The 16,143-nt window shown below is 36.1% G+C and overlaps 1 protein-coding gene and 1 long non-coding RNA gene across 6 annotated transcripts in view; one reads left to right on the forward strand and one right to left on the reverse strand.

Annotated features, from left to right (window-relative positions):
* The window catches only part of LOC310913950, a 293,389-nt gene that overhangs the window by 246,127 nt on the left and 31,119 nt on the right, over positions 1-16,143 (reverse strand). The gene's annotated exons all lie outside the window — the stretch shown is intronic.
* Positions 1-16,143, forward strand: part of ERC2 (ELKS/RAB6-interacting/CAST family member 2) — a 438,499-nt gene that overhangs the window by 182,836 nt on the left and 239,520 nt on the right. For all 5 annotated transcript variants that reach the window (XR_014590924.1, XR_014590925.1, XR_014590926.1 and 2 more), the window contains one exon: positions 11,399-11,534. Coding sequence is in view for 1 of the 5 variants with exons in the window: in XM_083869813.1 (XP_083725939.1) it covers positions 11,399-11,534 (136 nt within the window). In the remaining 4 variants the exon portion in view is untranslated. The remainder of the gene's footprint in view (positions 1-11,398; positions 11,535-16,143) is intronic.

Consider the following 16,143-nt stretch of genomic DNA (forward strand, 5'->3'; position numbering starts at 1 on the left):
TCCAGTAAATGAATCTTTATCTTGAATGCTTATAAGAAAAAATGTTCATTAACAACATATTCAATTCATATGTTGTTTTTTGTGGAGATTTTTTCTTCTTTCGGTTTTGCTTACATTATCTTTGTTTAGGGAGTTCAACATTCAAATTAACTTTTTGGTAGATAACCCAACCCAGCAGGTAATGAATAGTGACAATTGTACACAGAGATATTTATATCTAAGATCAGAGCCTTATTCTTAATACTTTGCCATTGCACCTTTTACTGCTTAAGACAGATTATGAGGAGTTGCAGTAGTTCAGAAATTTTAGCTGTTTTTGCTGGACCAGCACATACCTGTAAAGGAGATGTCTGTATGTATTTTTATGCTGTGTTTGTATATAAGCTGATCTAGTCATGTTCATGTTTTAAATTTTTCCAGGTTGTAGATTAGTTTAGCTGGAATTTGTCTTTTCACACTGTTTCTGAGTAAAATTTTCAAGTGTTACATGTCTTGTGCTGCTTCTTGGAAGTAAAAGTTGATATAGTTGAATTTCTTTTCTCTTAGTAGGCCTTGACGTTAATTTTTTTTCTCATGCTAATGGGTGGCTGTAAATTGTAACTTAGCAAAGTCTTTTAACATCTTAAAACCTATGTTTTCTCTTGGGAGAGTTTTGGTTCATCCTCAAAACCAAGCTCAATTCACATTTCACAGTTCAGACATGCCAGAGAAATCTTCAAACTGCACAACTCAAGATGACTCATTGCAAAAAGATTGACACATGATTTTTTTTTTCCTCCAGTGTACTTTAGTGCATGCCACAAGTTACTTTCCAGCTGAAAAGTTTTGTTTCTGAAATTTGAGTCTTATCGATTGCAGTAAAGATTTGGATGAACTCTAAATTTACTGTCTATTTATTTCAAGCACATTTTTACGTGCTTGAAGGGATAGTTAATACACCTAGATTGTGAAAATACTTCAGGAATTTATTTTCAGAATCCTTCTTTCTTCCAGAAGTTAATTAAATGCATTATGGAGTTGGCCATGATGAAATTACTGTCTGAATGTGAACACTTTGCATTTTTATCAGAGCATACTCAACATTGATTGAAAAGGTCTCTAGCTCAAAAGAGCTTAAAGAAAGGTATTATGCAATGTGGTTGTCATTCTGGTTGATTTTACTGAAATTTGGTGATCGATGTGCAGAAACATTTGTTCAGCATTTGAAGGTGCGATTTCTGTTATGTTTTATTGACCTAAAAAAACCAACTGACCTTGTTGAAGCAGCCTGTCCTCATAACCCTGCCAGCTTCCATCCCTAGAGTCCCAGATAAGCTGTAGAGTATGATTAGAATTTACTGTGGAAATTCAGTAAAGTGTTAAGTTTTCTCAGCTTGAATTTTCATTAAGATCAAAATTTAATTTAAGAAACAGATCTATTAATTTCCATAATTTCTGCTGATCAGTATGTTCTTTGCTGTTATTTTAGTCATCCATACTCCTATGGGGTTATTACAGATAGAAGAATGCTGCATCTGTTTTATAACATGGTAGGCTATTGATACTGATGAGAAACAGGAAAATCAAATACATTGGCATAATGCACCTGCCTGTACAAGATACAAATATTCTGGATACAACCATCAGTAGTACAGTGACATCCCCACACCTTTAGGTTACAGCAGGTTATATGCTCCCCAAACTTTTCTACCTGCAGATAAGGAGGAGATGGGTATTTTTTCCATGTGAATTGTACTGACCAGTCCTAGAAGGTTTTCCACTAGCTCTGATGTTGACCTTCTGAATTATTTCTGTGGGGGGGCCAGAGCTCAGTGAGATGTGCAAGGGAAGGTTCAGTGGAGTTTTAAATTTAACCTGCAAGCCATCCACAGTTTTGTCAAATGTCAGTTTGATGATTCCAAGGGCAGAGTGATATGTTGTTCAAAGATAATTTCCCTGGAGAAACTGAGATAGTGTACCACTGAAAACTGAGAGAATCTGTGATATACATTACTCTTCTGAGGGACTGGTTATTCTGAGTGAGAAACATAGTTGTTATGTCGGAAAACAGGCAGATTGCTGACGTGTCATTCTCTTTTAGTCTGTTTGCTACATATGCAAAACCAATGTTTTAGCATTTAAACATTTTGAAAGAGAGGACATTTTGAGATGATATATAAAATTATCTGATTTTATGTGTGGTTTTAAACTTTTGTAAATTTTAGTTTTTAAGAAATAGTAAAGTAGAAAGTTTATTTCTTTGGTATTCTACTTTAAGGGAAAAAAAGGGAAAATATTCTATTACAAAATAAGCAGAAATCATAGTGATGAACAATAAAAAGATACAAACAGAGCCCTGGGACAAGATGATGCACTGTTGTTCAATTTCATCCCACGCACTACTGAACTTGGCAATGCTGTTCTTTACTTTCATTTTCAGTTTCCTGAAAGCCATGGAAATGTTAAAATAGAAAGGAATTATTTAAATAATTAAGATATTTTGTAATTTCTCAGTGATTTGCTTTTTTTGAGGTTTGATTTGGAGGGTAAATACTCTGTAAAGCAAATGGTTATGTAGAATGAAGTGGATAGGAGGAGAAAAGAGCTCTACTTTGCTGAAGGAAAAATATCAACTTTGGATTTGGTTGGATGTGACAACTCTGTGTTGGGGAAGAGAGAACAGAAGGAGCTGTTACTCTTCCCTTTCATGATTACTGGTTCAAGACATCAGTATTTCTTGTGCTTCTCCAGACCTGCTGCCACCACTAGTTTTTCTCAGGGCAGGATCCAGGGGGCAGATTTCTTTACCTCTTGAACCTGTGCATAAAGTAGCCCCTGGGGAGCTTGGTGACTGCCTGGGCTCAATGCTGTCAGGATTCTCTGTGCATGGTGGAGGGGTGTGTGAGTGAAGAATCATTGTGAGATAGCACAGCTTGCCCTTAAAAAGCTGTGACTGAAAAGAGACAGGGACACTAAATTTAGGAATTGGGCTCTTGATGGAACCACTCCTTTGTTTGCTTTCACAATGCAGGAGCAGCATGCCTGGGCAATGTGATGGGGCTCTGATCTGAATTTATAATAAGGGGAAGTTTGTATGTCTAAACAAGAATCATACAAAGTGTACCTGATTTATTTGGAGGTCTGAAGAATTTACTGCAAAAGTATGGAAAGCATGATTTATATAATGGATGATAATGGCTGGATTGATCCTGAGAACTTCTAGGGTGAGCCAGGAGTTGCAGTCAAAAGATTTGATCCAGAAGGAAATTGCAATGAAACGTGGAGTGCTGCAGAGGAGATGTGATCCTGATTGCTGTCAGGCTGGGCTGGACATGCTGTGGAGCAGTTGGATGCAGAGAAAAACTGGAAAGAGTCAGGAGGTGGTGGAGCTTATTTTGTTTGGTTTGGCTTGTTTTGTGTGGAGATGCTTTGTTAGTTTGGTATTTTAAAGAAAAAAGCTTTTCTGGACTACAGCTGTGAAGGACTTGATAGGGTAGTTGCAGTAGCAGGGCTGCAAATTCTTCGTTGCAAATTTCAGGCGACAAACTATTTCCAGTAACTGGATACAGTTATTGCTAATGGTCTCAATTAATAAAATAGCTGAGCAAGCAGTTGCCATATTAAATCAGATCAAATATCCTTCTCATCTAGTGTGCTGTCATCAGCAAGTGCCTTTAAAAAAAAAAAATAAAAAAGAAGAACATCAGAAGAAAATGCACGATAGTCCTGGGTGTAGGAGAAAGATGTGTGACAGATGAGTCTTGTGGCACAAATTTCACACATATTCATGTAAAGTGTCACCCAGCAGGAATGTGCTGAGGAAGACAGCAATGCAGTGTGCTGGGTTGGAGTTTCTGTGCTGGCAGAGCAGGTCTGCATTGAAACCAAGTGACATAAACCATAGTTTGGAACAGGATTTTAGTACGTCTCTTTCATTCATGCATTATCCTCATGTGGATATTTCTAGCATCTCTCCAGGGCTTTGGAGGGAACTGTGTCAGACTAAACACTTCTTAAATAAAGATTTTGGAAAACTTCCCGGAGTGTGTGTGTTGGGTAAACCCTTCCTCCCGCATTTTTGCCTTTGAGGTGAGAAATGTTTCAGTGACTTCTGTGACACTTGCTTTATTTCTCCCAGGCAGAATTCTTGGTTGTCTCAGGACAATAATATACTTTTGTAGTGCATTAGAGGCAAAATAATTGTCTCACTGAAAAATTGTCATAATATGAGTTAAGAAACCCGAAGCCAGCCTTCAGACAATTGAAATAACGAGATTTTAAAGCAGGGGGAGTGTAAGGGGATGGGAGGAAGGGTTTTTGAAGGGGTTTTTTGAGAGCTGCAGGTCTCTGTGCACTACAAGCCTGCTCCTTTGGGTGAAACTTAAATAGTTATGTAACCTGTCAGTAATAGGAGTTGGGAATGTAATGAAAATGTTGAATATACTAAAATTCATTTATCTTAGCTGCTAATCCTGGGTATGATGGCCTTTTTGCATTCAGCTGGAGAATTAGGGATATAGGAATTAAATGGGTTTTTAAAGATTTTTTAAAAATTATTTTAATTTTACTTTTTTTGATGGGTTTTTTTGTCCCATGCTTGTGTTGTTCATTTTGTTTCCAGTTCTTTCTATCAAAGAGATATGGAGAGAACACAAAGGAGTACCTCCCAGTTCAGATGAGCAGATGAACTGTGATCTGGAGTTTCAGCATCAGGCAGAAAGAAAAGCAAGCATTCTTCTTCAGTCAGAGATAATATTAATTTCTTGCAATAGTATTTTCTTAGGCATGTGGAAAACAGTGGCTTTTATTACCTAAAGATAAAGTCAGTCTGGCTAAGGTTAACCAGAATGAATTTCCTGCCTCCAAATTCTCTTGTTCAAAAGGCACCAAAATTTTACTCAATTTTCATAAGCTTGGGAAGGTCTTAATGTGCCATGAGCTTTCCTGGCAACAGGGGAGATTCAGGCACAGGCTGATAACATTTTTCTGTCTCTCCAGGGGGCATCCACTCATACTTGCTTTCTCATCCCAAATGATAATAGACCTGCTAAGGAAGCTGAGCTATGTCCCTTTGTGTCGCTCTAGAATAGATTTTTTTAGTTATGAGATCAAATAGCACAATTGTAAAGATGAAATTTTGTGGGATTATAGATTATGTTGTCACACTGGTTAGGAGTTTAAGCCGTTGTAAAGGGTGTCGAAGTCTTGCTCCTGCTCCTTTTCAGTGGGAAAGTGAGAGGGGAAAATGTGGCTCTTTTAAAGAGAAAAGGAAAAGAGAATGAATAAGGTCTGTTTTGGAATTATGAGGGCAAGAAGGGCAATGCTGAGACAGTATATACAGTTGTTTTTTTTTTTTTTTCTATGGGATGGCAATAGGTTAGTCCAATATGCAAGTAAAGGAATTCCTTGAGATTTGGAATGAAGTATTCCTCCCAAGTGATGTGGCCTTTATGAAAACAGACATGATTTTATTTGTTTGTTTTCTTTTCAGTATATTTATCAAAACCAAGGAATACTTATTTATTTATTATTTATTTCTCCCTTAAGAATTTTTCATTCAAAACACTTCAGTCCCCAGTGCCTGTGTAGTGGTCTGTATTATTTTTTGAGCTTTTTACAGGATCTTTGACTGTAGGAGTGTTTCTGCTTTTAATGTTTAAATTTGATAGACGAATTAATTTCTTACTGGTTGGGATACTAACTTTTGTTTATTCATTTAAGGTATTTAATTTGCTATCAGCATGATAATTGTATTAGATAACAAAAGAAAAATAAGAATAAAGAGACATTAGATTTTAGAAGATGTCTTGGTCACTAATAATTCTTTAGATTATATGATCTTGATTGAAAGAAAACCAACATGAAAGTTTTAAATGCAAATGACAGCCCAGGATGTCACTGCTTAGTTTTTAATTACCATATTATAAAACTTCAGTGACTATAGTCTCACTTGTTAAATCCGTTCAACAGTCAAGCATGAGGACTTTCTTTTAGAAAAAATGGCTTTTGTTGGAGATTATTTTCTTTAAAAATTCAGTCTGTCATAGGTAGAGGTTTTTTATTATGATAATATCTATTTTCTACAGAAAAATCCATCTCTGGGCTGTAAGTGAATAAGCAGTGTCCTTGTTTGTGTCAGGAATGTGTCTGTTGGTTCCCCTCTTAACATCTCCCATGGTGATTTTAGTCTCCTAAAAGCCCAACCAGGTCTATAGATAGGTAGCAGCAAATGCATTTGTATTCCATGAAAATGCCAGAAACATTACTTAACTTGATTATATCTTAATAAAATTCAATGGAATTAGACCTGAATTTTGAAGCATTACCCTTATGCTGGTTTAGTCACGACTCAGTGAAGCACCTGCATGGATTCTTAACAGTGAGAACTGAACTGCTCAGACTATTTCTACTGAGTTTTACTGAAGTAATGTAATTTGGAATGGACATTCACATGGTTGGGATTTACAGGATCAGATCTTCTGCATGACTAGCTGCTGAGACCCAGAGTGCCTAGTGAAATGTTAAGATTTTTTTCACTGATCACATACATGAATTCTTTGTAAAAGTGTGGACTATTTGTAAAGGAGAAAGAGATAATAATTTCAAGTAACGATGATGATTCTACCCAGTGCCTGCCTAGAATATTGGGTTATGTTTCTTTATTTAAAATTAGTGTACTATATTGAATTTTAAACTATATTTTTCAGAATTTCTTATTTTATATCGATTATTTGTTTTGAATGAATTGTATTTCATAAAATAGATCTGGTTGGTTTGGGGTTGATATTTTTTTTCTTGTTTCCATGAAAACATTCTTTGCACTCTGATTTTTTATCTTTTATTTGCTGAGGAGCACGGATTCCTAGCACACTGGAGAATTTTTTGATTGACTTGCAGACAGCTGGTCCCATTGCAATGCTGTTTAAAGTGATTAAAATTATTGCAGAGACATATTCCTTTAGAAAATGTTACAGATTTTGCTCTTGGGAGTATTTTTCATGTCTGCATTTTTTGGATACTTTGAGGGGAAAAAAGACCTTTATGAAATAGAGTAAAGGCTATACTAACATGTAACACTTATTTTTGGCTGACATTACCAGCTTTGTGGCCAAGGTACCCAGGTGGCTAATTAAAGCAGGGAGTTTAATGAAATAGTGTGATTTTCTATAGCTATAAGAGATGAAAGTATCGGAGGTTAGACAACACACACTGCTGTAAAATAAAGTCTGAATGCTACTCAGGTATATGCAAAAACTTAGTGTTTAGTATTTGTCTTAAAAAGTTGAACTGGAGGAATTAAATGTCCTATAGTTTGACCTGTGAGATCAATTTGTATGCTACTCCAGGAAAAGAAAAAGCCCCATGCATGGTTAAAGTGTAGTCATTACAGTTATATTCATGCCAGCAGAAACTAAGTAGTGCTACTGTTTTGTTCTTTCTCTTTCTGCTGGTCCAGGGTCTGGGTCTCCCTGGCCCTGAGGTCTGTTTGCTGCAAAGACATTTCAGTTAGAAGATTGAATAGAATAAAAAGTGCATTTGAGGTAAAGGCATCTTGCTGTTTGCTCAGGAAGATTGATGGGCTCTAAGTCCTTTGGGCTGGATATCATAAGAGATAAAGCCAAAGAGCTGTTTCAGAATGTTTTGTCTTTTCCTGTCTTGCTTTGATCTGTGATACACTAACTGTATCTAAATATTTAGCAGTCATAGATGGTGGTTTTTCAGCAGCAGAGAAGTCAGAACTGCTGCAGTCTGTTGACTCTAGCACTGGCATCCTGAGATCACTTTTCTTGAAAAATTGTTGGATGCTGAGGAAAACAGAGGTCTAGGCATTGCTGTCATTTAGATACCTGATTTTAAGCCTATTGTCCAGTTGAGGTGCAAATTAATTACTATGGAGTATTCTGTATATTGAGAAAGATTATAAAAAATTATCCCAGGTCAGAAACATTCAGGAAGAGGCTGATTTTTATGGAATAGCATATCTAAGGTGAATGAATATTCAGTTAAGAGCAATGGCTCAATCTAGGTGTTACAAATTAACAAACTTAGTTTAATGAGTAGTAAGGTAGCTTCTTGAAGAGTATTTTACTTTATATTATCTTTTTCTCTTCTTTAGGAGTGAGAGAATGTCTAATGTAGTAGAATAATAAGATTTTATTTAGAATTTTTTCCTTTTCCTAGTGTTCATCTCTCCTTTATTGTGTCAATATTATTGGTATCTAGTATTTATGTGACATGGGGTGTTTGCTGGATACTGCTGCTCTGATACTGAATTATTAAAAGAGTTAGGAGATGCCTAGGATATCATCCTTTAATTTGGAACTGGAACAGAATGGAACTAATTTCCTTTTAATTTTTGTAAAATTATTTTTATTTTAAACTATTTAAGGTATGTTTGTATTCTAGCTCTGTTTTCAAGACAGGTTAGTTTCATTCTGAATTCTGTTCTGTTCCTAAGCTGCTACATATTCTATAACAGTTGCTGACTGGCTTTAACCATAGGAACACAAACAAATGTAAATTTGTTATCTGGAGAACTGTCATTAATTCTACTTTTTAATGTTTGGCCAAGATTAAGCGTCTGTGCAGAGTGTTAGTAATCTATGCTGCTTTTTTAGTCTGCCTTGTTTCTTAAATGTTTATGAGCTCAGAACATAATGTCTTTAAGCCAAATGTAGTGTTGGCACTACTTCAGTGTACTGTGGGCCTGAGTGCTTCAGAACTGGTTTGTAGCCTGGTTTTCCAGTTCTGTGAAGTCTGTAAAATCACAAATGCAGCAGAGTGGTGGGTTTTAACTAGCTTAGGATGACTGTAATGTCAGGCTCAGAGGTTAAAAAATTAGCCTAAAAAGAGAATAGATAAATAATAATAATAATAAAATAATAAAATTAACCCTAAATGAGAACATATGCCCAATTTCAAAATGAACTAGAACAACGTGGAGAATAAGAGCTGTGGATTTCATCTTCCTGCTCTGGGGCAATTACACTATCAGAAAATGTTACATTAGCAGAAAATGATTAACTTGTGCTCTTAAGAGGGATTCTACTGACCAGATGCCTGAAATAAACACTTCAGATTTTAAAGACAAAGGTCTTGAGCAGTAGTCTTTATTCTGTCTAATGAATTTTGTGGTCTTAGAGCTTTAAATTCAAGCAGTGTAGCAGAACAAATGAAATGAATTCCACATGATAAATAGTAATGTAGACTCAGCTGTGCACGTCAGCATTACTACTATGTGAATATTTTATCATATATCCTCTATAGTTATGGCATATGATAGTTTATGCTGATTGGGTACTGTTCCCAAATATTTTTCTATTTACCATGCATATATTGTACTTTTCTTAATCTTATATTTTATTCAAAAGCATTTTAGAAACAGAAGAGCCACATGAATACATACCAGAACAGGCAACTCAAAAATTCTGCTGGACCACAGATTGTATTTGAAATTTGCTATTAAAAAAAAATCTGGTGGGAAATATGTTTTTTGTATTTATTTTCTGCACTGAACTCCCCCAGTACTTTTAGTGCAGGCCTAAAAGAAAACTCCTAAGCTAGGCTTTTTAGCTGTAGCATTTTCTTTTAATTTCCATAGGTATGTAGCCAGTTGTGGAATAAAGAGAGGCTACAACAGAGCTTTCTTTTATTTCCTTCTCTTCAAGATTTTACATATCACAGGCAGCATATGTTTTTCCTTTGCAGCTTTACCGTGTTCTACTTTTTAGTGAGGCATTAGAGAGAAGCTGAAATGGGATGTTGTGTAAGGGAGGGATGATGAAAGAAGCGACTGGAGTTGGCATGAGATTGCATTTAATCTCTGTAAAAAGTTCAAATGAATTTATCATTTACTCAACATGAGATTGGAAACCAATTTATGTTTTAACAGCAAAAAGCCATGTTGCACCACCAAAACTTCTGCCAAATACATTTATATTATGAAGTTTTGGAAGTGGTGTTTTTCCAATATTCATTTTGGTTTTATGCTGAATAAGTCTGTACTTACAATTATGAGACAGACCCATGACAGGGAATTGATTTTCACTTGGAGTTGCAAGCAAATAGCCCATATTTGAGCTAGTTGTTCTCGCTCTTTTTTCCTAGGCAGGTTTATGGTACTTTATTTTTTAGTTATAATTGATTGGATTTTCTCTAATGTGCTGTACTTACAAACTTTTCATGAAGTGACTTTTAAGAATTTTTAATATCATTGATACATTTATTGATTGCAAATTAGTTGTTAATTTTTCAGCATAAATAAATAGTGAAAAAAAACCCCTGGTAGGACAAAGAAACCAGCGATAGAAGTAAATATTAAATGACCCAATTTCTTTAGCGTAATAAAATCTGTGCAAGAAATGTATTCTGTAACTTTTTTTTCACTGCTTCTGATGTGGAAGCAAAGGAGGGATTTTCAGTGATCCTTTTGGGCATTGAATAATATTCTCTTCATTTGCCACAATAGGATTAGTGAGTAGATCTCATTAGGAATTTGCACGTGACTTTTATTTTTTATAGATAAAAGGGAGCAAGTCAAAGAGTCTGGAAAATAATATCTAAGAATTCAAGCAGGTAGGAAGCATTACTGCAAGGATATGTTTTCATTACCTGACAGACAAAATTAGTTTGCCTTCTTTCTTAAAAAGATGTATGCTAAGTCTCAGAAATGCTACTGGTAACTTAATGAGTAACATCCAATAAAAGATAATTAAAACTGAAACAATTAATTCTTTTTTATTAATACAGTCTTAAAAGAAAACATAAGGGTGGCAAAGATTGCTTCATTTCCTTAGGAATGGCTCATAGATTTGTTTATTGATTATCTTTTTTAGAAAGAAATCCCATTATTAAAAAGGATATAAATGTTTTTGTCATGTACAAAGCTATTTGTAAAGGCATCCTTTATTCTTCATGGCATATTTATGACCTGACCTTCTACCCCATCACACTTTAATCATCCTAAACACTGTATTTGTAGTCCAGGTTTTAAAAAATATTATTTCACAACATCCATTAGTCATCACCTTCACCTTCTGCTTCCTTTGAAATTGATACTAATTGAAGCACCTATTAAAATTGTTCCTGAATGCAGGGTGTGTAAGGATTGTTGGAAAATCTCCCTCTTTTGACAATTTTTCTGCATAGACCTCAGAGTATGTATGAGTTTTTGTGAGGAAATTGTAAAAAGGGGGAAAACTTGTAAGCCAAAATAATTGCTTTACCATTCTGTAATTGAAAGCTGTTCTGATATTCCATCTTGAAAACAAGATGAAGTTTTATTGTTACAACTGATGCTTGGAAAACTTGTCTTGGAGAATTGACATCCTGTGTTGTAGTCACAAAATTAATCTCTGTTGCAAAAGAAGTGGTTGCAGTCATTAACACTAATGGGTGTGTGTGTGTGTGCAATTCTTAGACATATGAAGGACCAAAACAAGAAGGTTGCCAATCTGAAGCACAATCAGCAATTGGAGAAAAAGAAGAATGCACAGCTGTTGGAAGAAGTTCGTAGGCGAGAGGACAATATGACTGACAACTCTCAACATTTACAAGTGAGTTTATTTTTCAAAATTTTTTAAAGCTATCTAAGAAAATATACTTCTCTTCCAGTGTGTGTCTTCCAGAATGTGTAATGAATCTATTTCACAAAGAGCTGATGGTCCCTTCGTTTTCTACCAGAGGATGCACTACTCATCTCATTTGTATCCATGAAATATTTGCTATTTAGGGTAAGGAAAAAAACAATAGAATTTGCAGACCTCTGCACAGTTACTACATCAGCAACTGCTTTTTCTTACAGTTGGGAAGAAAAGGTTCAAGTGTATCTCTTCTGTATTTCAGATAGACTTTAAGCCTTATTTCAGGAGCATTTCTACAGTTTGTAAGTTACTTAGTTTGGTGGTTGAGAAATGAATGTTCTTAAACTGATCTGTTTAAGTGATACATTACATACCAGGGAACTTGTATTCAAGGCCACAAATTTGATGCTTGACTTAAAAAGTATTCTCTGAGATCTGACTGTGAAAAAGCATGAAGAGAAGTGCTGATTTCTGTTGACAACATGAATGTCGCCATGCCCAGTGTTTATAGGCAATTTACAGTGCAAAATATCGATTTTTGCCTTGATCTGGTTAATATAATGTGTTTCTGGAAAATTTCCAGTGGATGGAATTTGATCCTCTTATGCTTCATATGGTTGTATTTCTCGTGTGTTCCTATATGCAAAATGGAAAAATTAACACCACACCTCTCTTTTGGCTTTTATTGGTGAAGCTTTATGTCAGAATCATGTTCAGGAAATGATACATTATTTATGCATCTGTGCAGTGTTATGTTTACTTTACAACCTTGGTCATTTCATACTGATTGCATCAACATGCATTCCACTGCACAGGATGGAGCAATAAAAGCTTGTGAAGGATTTGGTCTGAGAATATGATATATCAAAATTAAATTTCAGTGTTGAGCAGCTACTTGTAATTCTAGTGGTTCAGTAAAGAGAATTAATTAAGCTAATTTTTCAGTATTATTTTGGAAATTGTTACAGTGAGATGATGACTAAAAAATAGAAGCCATTCTCAGGATTCTTGATGTAGCTGCAATACTTGAGAGTTTCTCCTCATGAGATGAGATTGGATCTAGCAAATGGAGGTGGTATGGCTGAATGGCTTGAATTTAGAAAGAAAATACCTGCCTGGTGTGTAGTTCTTCACTTCCTGTAAAGCATCTATACTGTTAGAAGAGTTTATGAAAACCAGTGTTGTGGTTTGGAAAGCAAAACGAGTGAGAGGCTCCAAGTCAGAAATATAATTTAATAAGAAGAAAGGTAAAAAGGTCAAATAAAATAAAATAAATGCAATAACACAAAGGAGCACTGACAGAGTCAGAATACAACCTGAGCAGGGTGGTGGAAGCAGTCCAGATGAGGTGGTCTTCCTGAAGCAGTGATCCTTTAGAAAGGTCTGGTAGCTTTGGTCCTCTGGCAATCCAGTAGGTAAGTGCTGCTTGCACTGTCCCACATACCAGCTTATATCCAGGTGAGAATGCTTGGCTCCTCCTCCTGGGCAGAGCATCTCACAATGGGATGAGGAGTTGTGAAGTGGGTCCTTGATGGCCCATTAACAGAGATAACCCCTGGAGGGAGTTACCTGTGAGTCATGGGCAAGATGTTGATAGGCCATTAGCGGAAGACAGCACAACACTACAGCACTGCCCCACTTGGTTTTAACAGTTCATGAAGATGGTGATAGAATAAATACTTTGTGTGCATCCTACACTACAACCCAGGATAACCAGTTAACCAATTTCTTGTTACTATGCCTTAAAACATCAATATTTTTAAATTATGTCCTTCAACATATTACTTTCACTAATATATATATATATATATATATATATATATATTAGGTAATATATTACATTGCCAGTAGCTGCAGGAACAGGAGAAAGGGAGCCTTGGTTGTCTGTGCTGTGTGCTGCTGGATTGCTGGTAGGGATAATCCTGCTCTCTCTGCTGTACAGACTATTGAGGCATTGATTTAGAAGAATTAAAGACTGTAGTCAAAATAGATAGTGCTGAGATAATGTAGCTAGGACTTCCCTTTTGCTAACAGAAGCCAGACTGAAGGAACTGATAAATCCTGGAAGGAACTGATAAATCAGGGAAGCTGTCAAACTAGGCTTTTGCATCCTGAATAATCAATAGACCCCATGAATACAATACAATCATAAATCAAACAGTCCTGGAAAAAACAGGATTTAGCTGTCACAAATACTAAAGGTTAAAAAGTCAAGGGAGGAAGACCCATCTTACTTCCTCATTTTGGGACCCCACCCTATAAAAAAGACCACCGACCCATTTTAAGGAACAAACTATGCATGCTTGATGGCTTTTTGGGCTAATTACCATACGAAGCGGGGAACGGGAGGTACCAGAGTTATGAATATGCATTTGTAGTTTGTGTATTCAATACTCCTGTACATAAAAGACCCTGTGATGATCTGTAAATTGCGCGTGTGTATTTGGGAGCGATCCCGCACGCTGCCCGGCGTTGTAATAAACATACACTTTCTAACTTTAAAATGTTAGAGAGTCTTTGTCCGTCATAGTTGGATATTGGTATTAGATCAATATCCATAGTTTTTTTAATAAATCACTATCAGCTGCCCTTATCAGTTTGCTGCTCCAAACAATTGTTGTATTTCCTCTGTCAAAGATTTCCACATTTCCATGGTTTATTTCTTCTCAAACATTTCTTAACACGGAAGAGTGCATGAAAGCTTGGTTTCCCTGGGATTGCAAGATTTCCAAGGTTTTATTGCTCTGCAAAAACACTGTAGTGAATCTTGCAAATAAAGTAAATGCTTTGACATTAAATAGTCATGTCACAGTGGAGGTGTGACATGACAGATGTACATTTATTCTGCTTATAGGAAAACATTTTTATTTCAAGTTTTTCAGTGGTACAGTTTGTTTTATATGTGTAAGATAATTACAAATGCTAGGTGACAGCATCAAATCTTGTTATGTGATACTGCTAAGTAAGTGATTGACTTGTTGAAAAGCTGAACAAATTCTAAAGCTCCAGTCAATGCCTTGATACAGATTTTTTTTTTTCCCCTAATTTTTTAAGAAAACCTTTACTCCTTCATGGAGTTGTATAAAAAGTAACAGCAGTGATCTAAGGATTTAAATGAGGCAACATTTTTGGGGAGACAAAATGATGTGACATACATGATATACTTTGAAAAAAACTTCTAGGAGTACTATGTATCTGCTAATTAAAAGCAATATTAGCTGGTGTTTCAGTAAGTCTTTAATTAGCATCTTATTTAACCATAGGGACCTGACCACCTTTTCTTACTGTTCATAATAACTTATGTTGCTTTTAGTGGAAACACCCTGCATTTATATGCACTTATAACACACAGTGCTTGTGTCTACAGTGTACTTGTTACATTTGTGAATGATGTATTGAGCTGTTAGAGGAAAAGTGTATCCTAAAATTCTCCGGCCTGATGTAATGACTATTTGTTGGCTGGCTGTGGTAACCTGGCTGTTGGCTGGCTGTGATAAGCTCAGCTGAGAATTGAAGAGCAGTCAAACTGGTCAAATTACACTTACTCCAGCCAAGTCTCGGTCCCTGTTGCAGAAGTAGTGAAAAAGATGAAATAAGAAAGTGAGTATGGGTTGTCCATGGACCATTCAGGGGGTGCTAAGGGCAAACTGAGGTGGTCAAGTGCCACCCTTGCTGTACAGCTCATGCAGGGGCTGAAGCTATACCCATTCAGCTGTTCATCTGCTTTCTGATGGCTGTGAAGAGATTCAGAAGTCTGTCGTTTCTTGGAAGCTTCAATAGTATGTGACATTTCCTGAGGTATCTGGCACCATGTATATTGGTGAGATGTTTCACAATCTTTTTGGGTAAAAGCCTCTCAAAGCTGGTTCGTGTCCCAGTGTCAGTGCTTTCAGGGCAGGTTTGAGTCTCTGGTGGCCCGATCTCACAGCACTTCAGGGGCACTGCTGTGACGGAGAGGGCTCTGGGATGCCTGGGAAGGGAATTCACTTTGGTCTCCCTCAGCTATCATCTGTAATTGTGACTGATGCTTCAGGTGTGGTTTGGGAGGGGGTTCTTTGGATCACTGTAAAATTGGAAACATCAGGGAGCCAGATTAATTCTCAGGAATGAAGAATAGTTGTGAGGTTTTCTGTTTTTTTTCCTAACACAAATCAAGGGCAGACCTGTGCAAATCTTGCCAGACATGATGGTCATATATTACACAAAGCATCACAGCAGGAGAGCTGGGCCTTGAGCACTTTATCATGAAATTTTTTGAGAATAGTGTATCTAACATGCCTTCATTTTTTCTCTCTCTTTTTTTGGTCTGTCTTAAAAATGATAAGCCTTTTTGGGAAAAACTGAGCTAAGGAATATACAGATATCATGTAATTTATGCGTGATTCTTCAAGTGTCTTTACAGGATCTTGAAATGCTAGAGAAGTGAGGCTTATTTATTCCATGAGATTAATTTTTCTTGATTCTTGTGTGGAACATATTTTATCTAGTAACACTGGTACCTCAGTAGAATTGGGAAAGGAAACTTTTGCATAAAATCGAGAATTTGAATACGTTTGGTTTTCATTCTGATTTTCAAATCTGC

Source organism: Zosterops lateralis (genome assembly GCF_965231275.1).
Source record: "Zosterops lateralis genome assembly, chromosome: 11".
In the NCBI taxonomy this organism is placed as follows: Eukaryota; Metazoa; Chordata; class Aves; order Passeriformes; family Zosteropidae; genus Zosterops; species Zosterops lateralis.